The 11,570-nt window shown below is 40.1% G+C and overlaps 1 protein-coding gene across 1 annotated transcript in view; it reads right to left on the reverse strand.

The window, feature by feature from the left end:
- Positions 1-11,570, reverse strand: part of Ubxn4 (UBX domain protein 4) — a 35,124-nt gene that overhangs the window by 11,891 nt on the left and 11,663 nt on the right. Inside the window, exons 4-8 of the mRNA XM_050161488.1 lie at positions 9,356-9,586; positions 8,975-9,068; positions 7,554-7,608; positions 5,625-5,789; positions 3,308-3,432 (exon numbers count right to left, since the gene is read on the reverse strand). Coding sequence (XP_050017445.1) covers positions 3,308-3,432; positions 5,625-5,789; positions 7,554-7,608; positions 8,975-9,068; positions 9,356-9,586 — 670 coding nt within the window. The remainder of the gene's footprint in view (positions 1-3,307; positions 3,433-5,624; positions 5,790-7,553; positions 7,609-8,974; positions 9,069-9,355; positions 9,587-11,570) is intronic.

An 11,570-nucleotide genomic window follows, 5' to 3' on the forward strand; every position in this document is an offset into this window, starting at 1 on the left:
CAAAAAGAGGAACATGGGATGTACTCACTCATATTTGGTTTCTAGCCATAAACAAAGGACATTGAGCCTATAATTAGTGATCCTAGAGAAGCTAAATAAGGAGAACCCAAAGAAAAACATATAGGCATCCTCCGGAATATTAACCTTCATCAGGCGATGAAAGGAGACAGAGACAGAGACCCACATTGGAGCACCGGACAGAAATCTCAAGGTCCAAATCAGGAGCAGAAGGAGAGAGCACGAGCAAGGAACTCAGGACCGCGAGGGGTGCACCCACACACTGAGACAATGGGGATGGTCTATCGGGAACTCACCAAGGCCAGCTGGCCTGGATCTGAAAAAGCCTGGGATAAACTGATAAATTTTATCACATTGTAGCTTTTTTGAATACCATTAATGTTTATGGACAGGCTTTTTGTGGACATATTATGAATCCTTGTATTGGCTAGTTTTATGTCAACTTGATACTAGCTAGAGTAATCAGAGGAAAAAGCATCAATTGGGCAAATATCTACATAAGATCCAGCTGCAAAGCATTTTGTCAATAAGTGACCAATTGGGGAGGACCCAATCCATTTTGGGTGGTGCCATCCCTGGGAAGGGTGGTCCTGAATTATATGAGTAAGCAGGCTGAACAAGCCAGAATGAGTAAGCCAGTAAATAGCACCTATCCATGGCTTCTTCTTCAGCTCCTGTGTCCTGTTTGAGTTCCTGTCCTGTCTTCCTCTGGTAACGGACTGTGATGTAGAAGTGTAAAACAAACCCTTTACTCCCCAACTTCCTTGATCATGGTGTTTCATCACAGTAATAGTAACCATGACAACCCACTCTGATATATATCTAAGAGTGAGTGCTGGGCCACCTGGTAACTCCATGTTTAATATCCTGAGGAATTACCAAATGGTTTTCTAAAATGGCTTCACCATTTTATCGCCCATTCATAATGTAGAGTGCCTCCAAATTCTCTTCCTCTTCACCAACACTTGTTACTGTCTTTATTGGATTTTGTTCAGTCTCATTGTGTAGACCCTGCCTAGCACTTGTTGCTCTGACCTTGAATTCAGAGACCAGTGTGCCTCTGCTTCTGAGTGCTAGGATTAAAGGCATGGGCCATCATGCGCAAACTTTTATTGTCTTTTAAAACAGAATTATCCTACGTGGTATAATATTCAAGCTTTTGTACTGTTTCTTTTTGTGAGATAGTTTTACTATGTAGCCCAGGCTGGTCTGGAACTTCATATATAACCCAAGCATCCCTCAAACTTGCTGTGTTCTTGACTGAAATTACCAAGGGTTAGAATTGGCTAATGGCCAAAACACTATTTGGCCAATAGCTTAGGTGTATTGCTAGCTAGTGCCTACATCTTAAATTAACCCATTTCTATTAATCTGTGTATCACCACGAGGCTGTGGCCTATTGGTAAGGTTCTTGTGTCTTTCTCATTCGGCAGCTACAAGGCACCTGCACGACTCTGCCTTCTTTCTCCCTGCACTCAGTTTAGTTTTCCTGCCCAGCTCTATTCTGCCCTGTCATAGGCCAAAGCAGCTTCTCTTTAACCAATGGTAATAAAATATATTCACAACATACAAAGGAAAATCCCACCTCACCTTATAAATTTCAAGATTAAAAATTCTGTAAAAGTCAGGAATAGAGAGATGGCTCAGCAGTTAAGAGAACTCACTGCTCTTGCAGAGGACCTGAATTTGGTTCCGAGCAGGGTTGGGAGCTACCTTGACTGTAGCTTCAAGGCACCCAACCAACATCATCTTTCACCCCTTGGAAGTTGCTTTTGAGATTAAAAGAAGAGAGAGGTTTAATTTGTATGTGTCCGTGGAGAGCATATGCAAACATGTATGCATGCACACTTTCACAGAAGGCAGAAGAAGGCACGGGGTGTCTTCTGTCACTCTCCACCTAGTCCTTTGAACCTAGGGCCTATGCTGTCTCAGCTAGCCTGAAAGTCAGCCAGTGCTAGCCATCCTCCTGTCTGCTCCATGATTGGAGCTGGGTTAGACATTTGGTGGACTCCGGGCTTGTTACATGAGTGCTGGGATCTAAACTCAGGTCCTTATGACCACACAGTGACCTTTCTTACCTGATAAGCCATCTCTGCAGCTCCAAGTGTGACCACCTAAATACTATGACTTCTGAGGACAGAACAGAATGTTTCCCCATGGATTCTGGTTATAATTTTTTCAATAATCTTCTTTTTATTCTTAAAGACTTATACTGTTGCAAAATTAATCAAATATTTAAAAAGCAGTATAGTTAATATTTAAAGAGCAGTATCTTTTAGTTTTTGTTTTTTCAAGGCAGGGTTTTTCTGTGTAGCTTTAGTGAAGTGTGAAGACCAGGCTGGCCCAGAACTCAGAGATCCGCCTACCTCTTCCTCTTGAGTGATGGGATTAAAGGTGTGCCCCACCATTGTTTGGCTGATTTAACATACTTTTTTATTGCAATTTTTTTGTTTGTTTGTTTTGTTTTTTGAAGCGGGATTTCTCAGTGTAGCTTTGGGGCCTGTCCTGGAAGTAGCTATTGTAGACCAGGCTGACCTCAAACTCACAGAGATCTGCCTGCCTCTGCCTCCAGAGTGCTGGGATTAAAGGCGTGCACCACCATAACCTGTCTTTATTGCAATTTCTAAGCAAGTTGAATTCTCTTTATTTTTGAGATTTATTGTGTTTTTATATGGTATACGTGTCTGTGTATGTCTGTGTCAATGTATGTCAATAAGTACAGATGCCCTTGGAAGCAGGAAGACAGTGTTAGATCCTCTGGAGCAAGAGTTGCTACAGGTGGTTTCAAGCTACTTGATGTGGGTGTTAGGAACTGAACTCAGGTTCTCTGCCAGATCAGCAAATGCTCTCACCCAACCTCTGAGCCATTTCCCCAGCCCTTATGAGAAATCAAAAGTTTAAAAACGTGTATCTTTGAGACAGGGTCTCACCCTGTAGTCCTGGCCGGCCTGGAACTCACTATGTAGACCAGGCTAGCCTCAAATTCAGGAGAGAGATCTGTCTGCCTTCCAAGTGCACCACCACACGAGGTCATTAAAGTTAGCAATTGTCCAATATCAAAAACCACATAAATCCTAACCAAGAGCTGGGCTTGGTGTCCTATGTCTTTATACCCAGCAGTTTGAGTTCAAGGCCAGGCTGGTCTACATAAACAGCTTCAGGTTAGCAAGAACAACCTAGGGAGAATCTGTTCAAAATAACTAATAAAAACAAACAAACAAACAAGAGTAACACTAACCAACAAAGACACATGGCTATTTCTGGGTGACATTTATAAAGCAAGAAGTACCTTCTGTCTCGAGCAGAAGACTCCCTCTTGACTTCTGCTTCTGCCTGTCTGGCCAGCAAGGCAGCAGCTTTGGCAGCCTCTACTTCCTTTGTCTTTGCAAAACGAGCAGCTCTCTCTGCACGATCCTTTGAAGGAAACACCATTAGACACATTACTTCTCTCTGTCAGAGCCTACATGTTTATAACGCAAGGGATAAACACAATACATGAAATTCCTTAGGTTCACGTGCAGACTTTACACATTTAAGATCTGAGGTTTTTGTTTGTTTGTTTTCTTCATTTAGGCAAGTGTCAAGAATCCGAGTTGTTTGGAAAAAAAAAAAAAAAAAAGAACTGCCTTCATAGCCAGGAACAAAATATGACGCAAAGGTGATGTTTAATGAGTGTTTGTTGAATGGTCAGAGGAATAAACAGTATTTAGATATGTATACAATAGGTTAATTTAAAAAGCAGCTGCCAAGCTTGTTATGGCCCGATGGTTCAGCACACTGACAGTTCTTCCAGAGGACGCAGGGTCCCAGCATCCACATGGCAGCTAACAAACCTCTGTAACTCCAGTCCCAGGGGACCCAACACCCTCTCCTGGCCCCTATGAGCACTGCATGCATATGGTGTACATACATATACATATGCAAAACACTTATACACAATAAAAAGAAATCTAAAAAAAGAAAAGCAACTGCTATAAAACCATCGTCACCCTTTAGTTATGCCTAAATATTCTGAAAGTCTCTCTCTCTCAAAATTAATGCTTTTATACAGACTACAATTTACAAATTCTTTGTTTTTCTTTGGATTTATTTCTTTATTTATTTATTTATTTATTTATTTATTTTGGACAGGGTTTCAGTGTTAGGCCCTGACTGGCCTGTGACTCTCTTCATAGACCAGACTGGCCTTGCATTCACAGAGCTCCATCTCCATGTTTCCTGAATGCCAGGGTTAAAGGCTTGCATCACCATGCCCAGCTAGAGAATCTTTAAAAGCTGTGCCTTCTTAGAAAATTCTTAATAACTGGGAGAGGGTGGGGTAGCACATGCTTTTAACCTCCGCACTTGGCAGGTCTCTGTGAGTTTGAGGCCAGCCTGGTCTACACATCATGTTCCAGGGCAGCCAGGGTTATAATGTGAGATTCTGTCTCAAAGAATAAAATAACATGAAGAAAATAACTTTAAAATGGTTTTGGGTGCCAGAAAAATGGCTCAGTCGTTAAGAGCACTTGCTGCTCTTCCAAAGGACCCGAGTTCAGCTCCTAATACTCATGTAAGGGAGCTCACAACCATCTGTAGCTCCAGGTCCAGGGGATTTGACACCTCTGGTCTCTGAGAATATCTACACTCTCATGTACATGTCCACATCAGATACACACACCTACATATAATGAAACATATAAATACATCAGAAACAAATAAAGAACAATAAAACTACCCCAAAGAAAACAAACAACCCTATCTTGGGCTGTTGTGATGGATTTAAGGGTAAAATAAAAGCGTGGGCCTGGTGACCTGAGATTGAGCCCCAGAAACCATAGAAAGGTTGATGGCGAGAACTGACTCCACACTGTTGTCCTCTGACATCCAAATATGTCACACGTGCATGCACTATTTTGATGGGGTTGGGGGCAGAGCTGACTCAGTGGTTTAGAGGTTTAGAGCACTTGCCAGTCTTGTATAGGATTCTTGTACATGTTCAGTTCTCAGCACCAACATGGTGACTTAACAACCATCCCAGAAGATCCGACACCCTCTTCTGCCTGTGAGGGCACCAGGCACATAACTGGCACACATACATTCATGCAGGCGAAACACTCATACATGGGAAATAAATGAACAAGACATTCATATATGGGAAATATATCTTAAGAAACAATTTTTTGGCTCCAAAACCACAGAGAAAACCTGTCTCAAAAAAACGAACAAACAAACAAACAAAAAAGAAACAATTTTTTTTGAGGAGTAGTCATGTGGGTGGGGGGAGAAAAAACCTGAAAATTAAAATAATTATGTATCATTTTTTCTTAACTATTTCAATTCAATACAGAATTCCTTGAAGACAGAAGCAAAGATTGATATTCTTTCAGTTACTAAATGTGCTATTGTGCGCACTGTGTGGTAGGAACTGAAAAAAATCAGCCTGCATAGAGAAACAATATTACAAACGTCAGAAGATCAAGCGTTTCAAATAAAGGTAGACACCAGTGGCTCACTTCTCTGATCCCAGCACTTAGCTGGTTCAGTTCAGAGAGTTCAGGGATTCTACTGGCTGCACAGAAAGGCGCAGTCTCACCATGAATGAAGGAGCACACAGCGAAGCTCACCAGTGCTATCTGCTGCTTGATGCGCTCTCGAGCCGCTCTGTCTTCTGCCTTTTCTCTGCTTCTTTCTTCTAACATTCGTTTTGCTAATTCCTCTTCTTGTTTCCTCTTATAATCCAACATTTCCTTTCCAGTTTTTCTCCTTTCAATTTCCTTCTTAATCTCTCTCTGAATCAAAGAAAAGTGTGATGAACCCAAACCATAATCCAATCTTCTGTCCCAGACAATATTCTGATATAAGAAAAACTGATTATAAAATATAGTTAAAAGAATAGAATTTCAGCCTAGTGGTGGTGGAGTACACCTTTAACCCCAGATCTCAGGAGGTAGAGACAGGTGGATCTCTGTGAGTTCAAAACCAACCTAGATTACAGAGTGAGTTCTACAATACGCTCTAAAGCTCAGAGAAACCCTATCTCAAAAACCACTACAAACCAAACCAAAGAAAATAAAACTTCAGAGAATATCTCCTGGTGAGATGGGTCAGTGAGTACAAGTGCCTGGCGCCAAAGTTTACACTATGGACACACATAATGAAAAGAGAAAATGGACTGCTGCAAGTTTTCCACTGATCTCCACGTACGTGCCTATACACGTGTGTGTGCATGTACACACAAAATAAAGTAATTTTTTAAAAAGAGCTGAAGAAGTCAGGTGGTGGTGGCATAAGCCTTTATTCCCAGCATTCGGGAGACAGAGACAGGCAGATCTTTTTGAGTTTAAGACCAGCCTGGTTTACAGAGTGAGTTCCCTGACAGCCAGAGTACAACAGAGAAACCCTGTCTTGAAAGAAAAATAAATAAATAAAATAAAAATGGAGCTAAAAAGATGACTCAGGCCCAGGCAGTGGTGGCGCACACTTTTAATCCCAGCACTCGAAGTCAGAGGTAGGTGGATCTCTGTGAGTTTGAGGTCAGCCTGGCCTACAAGAGCTAGTTCCAGGACAGGATCTAAAGCTACAGAGACACCCTACCTTGAAAAACCAAAGAGAGAGAGAGAGAGAGGGAAAGAGAGGGAGAGAGATAGAGAGAGATGACTCAGTTATTAAGCTCACTGGTTGTTCTTCCTAAAGACTTAGATAAGATTTCCAGCAACCATATGACAGATAACAACTGTTCAGTTACAGTGGACCCGATGTCCTCTTCTGGCTTCCACAAGCACCTGGCATGCAAGTGGTGTGAAAAATGCATGCAGGTAAAACACCGATAATATAAAATAATTTAAAAAATACTTTTTTTGGCAGCATAATTAATGATCAAATGTCTATCAACCTGTAAACTTTTGTCAGTGGCTCTGTTAAGAGTATCGTGTCCTCAATGTAATCTGTATCCAAGCAGAAGTACAAGCCTTTAGATTCTACAGCAAATGAGCTGCCCTCCAAGGACAACATGGCAATCAATTATTTGTCTTGAAAACAATGATAATCTAAATGAGACCCAAAAGAGATGGGCACAATTACTGTGAGAAAGATGATGAGTAAACTAGAATGTAACATTAGATAAAAAACTGAGGAGAATGTCTACAAATTTGATTTTCCTCAAATCTAGCAATTTTAGATCAACTTCCTTTAGATACTTAATTTGAAAAGATCCATCCACAGAGTGAAAAAAAAAAGATTATTCAATTGTTGCTGGTAATTTATAAAAAAAGAAAATAAACAGATAGCCATGGTAACTCCTTGCAACCCTATGATTTCTCGGCCAGTATAGATTGCATAGCAATCATGACAAACAGAGAAGCAAACAATAACCAAGACCCTAAAATGTATATAGATAGTACAAACTGAGTGCAGAGAACAGATCATTTCCTCCACCACAATACAACACTGAGCTCTAAGGATATCACTCTGAGTTTGCTAAATTGGACAACAAATCAAAAATTCCTTCAAGTAACAAAGTAACAGAATGAACCAATGCTAAGAGTGAGCTCTACCTGTTCTTCTTCCTTCCTTTTCTCTTCTCTCCTTTCTTCAAGCTTTTTTGTTAGTCTGTTTAAAAAAAAAAAAAAAACACCAAGATAGATTCCATTATTCAAAACATAACTAAGAATTTTACTGGGGGAATGGAGAGGGCAGCAGACGTGGTGGTGAATACCTTTAACATCAGCATTTAGGAAGCAGAGGCTAACTAGGGGCTACATAATCAGACTGTCCCAAAGTTTTATTTTGCTAAAACAAAGCAGAATATAGAAACCTAAACATAGCCCCCTGAAAATACAACAGTTTATCTGCCCACCTCCATGAACCCACTGGTGTCTAATAGAAGTCCATCATTTACTATTAGAGTCCTCACTTTTTGATGATTCTAATGCTTGGAAAATATATTAAGATGAGCTGGAGAAAAAGCTTAGCAGTTAACAGTTTATATTGTTCCTGCATTGAACCCAAGTTCAATTCCCATAGCCCACTTCTTGAATCTCACAACTGCCTGTATTTATAGCTGCAAGTAACCAAGAAGACACCAATTTCTTTGAAGAAACTTTATTTATGTTATTATTACTGTTTTGCAGAGCTTAATATTTAACCCAGGACCTCATGTCGGCTAAGTAGTCTAACACTGACTCTAGTTTCCTCTAAGAAGTATTTTGTTTTGTTGTGTTTTTGAGACAGGATTTTTCTGTGTAGCCATCCTGGCTGTCCTGGAACTCATTCTGCAGACAACGCTGGCCTCAAACTCAAGAGATTCTCCTGTCTCTGCCTCCTGAGTGCTGGAATTAAAGAAATACTTAAAGGGGCAAATTTAATTTAAATTAATTAAATTAATTTCCTTTAAAGAAAAATTTAAAAAGCATTTTTAATTTTTTACCTAATATTAAAAGGTTTTAGGCTAGTATTAGAAATATTAGTCATTAATTCATAATTTTTAATAAAAGCATAACAAACACATTTCATAATTACCACATTTTTATAAACCCTAACCTAGAAAGTATAATGAATCAGAGATGTTTACTATTAGTCCAACCAATAAAAAATGACGTTTAGTAGTTGTGCAGAACCCCATCTTAATACATATGCATATTATGACATAAGTTTTTGTTCATCTGGAGCTTATTATTATTCTGGCATAAAGGGATATAAGCGAAAATGACAGAAAGACATACATGCATATACCAAAAGGGGCTCTTAGAACGAAATGCTCAGGTCTATAGTTGACTGACAACTTCAATGATACAGAAAACCTGTACCCTAATTTTAATTTTCATGGAATAGTTGGGTTATTGAGGCAATCAAAAACTTAGACCTGCAATTCTGAGTCTTCATTTGCATTATATTTAGGTTTTATAGAAGTTAACAAAGTAACTAGAAACTGTAATTTTTTTTACACAAAATGTTATCTACAAAAGTAAAAGCAAACCTTTCCACTTTGACAGTGAGATCCTCTGCTGGTCTCTGGTTTGAACATCCAGGACGTTCCTGGGAGGGACTGTCATGACCTGAGCATTCTCCTCCTTAAATATTAAAATAAAACAAAATAAGAATACTACAAATAATACAAGTTGTAAAAGATATAAACCATTTGTTAACCTTTTCTCTTGAATAGTAGTACAACATAAATGTACCACTGTGCCTAATGGAATGCCAAACAAGCACTCCACCAGCTAAGCTAAGCTGTCATGTTTGGCTGGGTTTATCAGGGTGTAATTCCATTTGAAAGGCTTGCTATTATCTGTCTGGGATGCTACAGTGAGACTAAACCATGTCCTTAAATATGAAGTAAGGAATACTCTTCCTGTACCTGTTGCAGTATTTGACTTTGTGTCAGAAGCCGCTGGTGTCTCACAAAGGTCTGTATTTCTGGACTCAGTATTTTCACACACATCATTAGGTTCAAATGAGGCAGAAGGGGTAGATACTGAACTTTCTGACTGGTTGTCATTTGTCACTGATGTTTCGCCTTTTGATGAGTGCATCTCGGGAGAAAACATATTGCAACGTAACATGACACTCTGTAGCCATTTAATGGTAGATTAGTTATCAACACACACACAAGTAGAAATACTAAAATCTCAGTAAGACAAATTGGAAATAAAGAGTCCAAAACAAAACAAAAAACATATTATGGCATGAACATAGGGGCACATCAGCCTTTAATCCCAGGCAGAGAAAAGTGGAAGGTTCAAGGCCAGTCTGAACTAAATAGCAAGTTCCAGGACAGCCAGAGCTATCCAGAGACCCTTCCTCAAAACAAGAACAAAATCACATTATGGAATTCAATAATAAGTTGGCCAGAGCATAATTTTCCTTATTTGGTACTGGGGGTGAGCTGTATCTCCAGCCCATAAAAGGTTTTAAAGCAGAGTGATCATCTGGCCAGGGGACGGGACTCAAGACATTTCCAAAGGCAAGGCGGATGAAGATGGGTAGTACCACCCTCAGGATAAGCTCACTTCTCTCAAGGGTCCCAAATCATTGCAGGTGTTGGCGAGACTGTTTCCTCTGACAGATGGGTCACTGGTTGGGATAATCTTTCTTTGTCAAGCTATAGGATTCAGAGGGCAGTTCTGTGTTATCTTCAGAGGGTATCCATTGTTTAAAATTGAGCTACCCCAGGGGCCTGCGATCACAGAACATACACAGGTTGGGAAGCTGCCACAGTCCCTAAAACTCCAAACAGACAGCTGTGGGCACAGGAGGGAAGGACCCCATGGGCTGAGGAGTGCAGGTGGTAGGAAACTGGCTTGGACTACTAGAAAATGTGTTAAGAGACATCCCTGCACACCCAGTGGCCAGAAACAGAGTTCATCAACTGAGAACTAACCTGAAGCTTAAGAGCTCTGAACTTAAGGACAGTGAGTGAATCAAATCCTAGACTCACTCCTCTTTACCTTCACTGCTGTAGTCAGTCTGAGAAGTAAGGTTCTAATGGTGTAACTGATACTCACATTGGCATCCCTCTAGAAGGGTGACTAAAACTCAAAGCCATACCAATCTCAGTGCTGTGGCTGCTTTCTACACTCAAATAATTAAATTAAAAAAAAAAAAAACAGCCTTGTACCACAAAGTTCCAGAAAAACATGAACAATCCAAACCTTGAAGCAGCAGACAGCAAGAAATAAGGATACCATTAATGGCCAGGCACAGTAGTACCCTTAATCCCATCACCCAGGAGGCAGAAGGGAGCAGATCTCTGAGTTTGAGGCCAGCATGATCTAGAAAGTTAGTTCCTGGACAGCCATAGCTACATAGATAAACCCTGTCTTGAAAAAACAAAAACAAATAAAAACAAACAAACAAAACCCCAAAACAAAACAAAAACCCCCACCAAAAACAAAACAAAAACACCAAAAAAAAAAAAAAATCAAAAACAAAAAACCCAAGTAACATTGAGAGAACCTTAGTCAACTAATGCAACAGTGCAACAGAAAGAGTAAGATGACCCAAATAAGTAATATTAAAAGGGGAGGTTACTCTACTCTAGAGTTCAATGAAATACAGAAAGTAATTAAAAATTTAGTTAAAAAAAAAACTGGAAAATTTCAGGGCTGGAGAGATGGCTCATAGGTTAACAGCACTTACTGCTCTTGTAGAGGATTTGGGTCACAACCACCTATAACCTAGTTTCAAGGGATCCAATGCACTCAGACCACTTCTAGCACCTGAGTACATATGGTGCCCATATATATAATCAGTCATACACACACACAAAATTATATATATACTGGAAAATCACCAGGTATGTTGGAGGACGCCTCTGATCCCAGCACTCAGAAGGCAGAGGCAGGAGGAACTCCAACTTTGAAATCAACCTGGTCTATAAAGTGACCAGGGCTATGCAGAGAAATCATTTCCAAAAACCAAAATAAACAAATAAATAAATAAAAATAAAACTGAAGCTCGGGAGGCAGAGGCAGGCGGATCTCTGTGAGTTTGAGACCAGCCTGGTCTACAGAGCTAGTTCCAGGACAGGCTCCAAAGCCACAGAGAAACCCCGTCTCGAAAAACCAAAAAAA

The sequence above is a fragment of the Alexandromys fortis genome, unplaced genomic scaffold (assembly GCF_014885135.2).
Source record: "Alexandromys fortis isolate MF-2015 unplaced genomic scaffold, M_Fortis_MF-2015_v1.1 scaffold_109, whole genome shotgun sequence".
Lineage (NCBI taxonomy): Eukaryota > Metazoa > Chordata > Mammalia > Rodentia > Cricetidae > Alexandromys > Alexandromys fortis.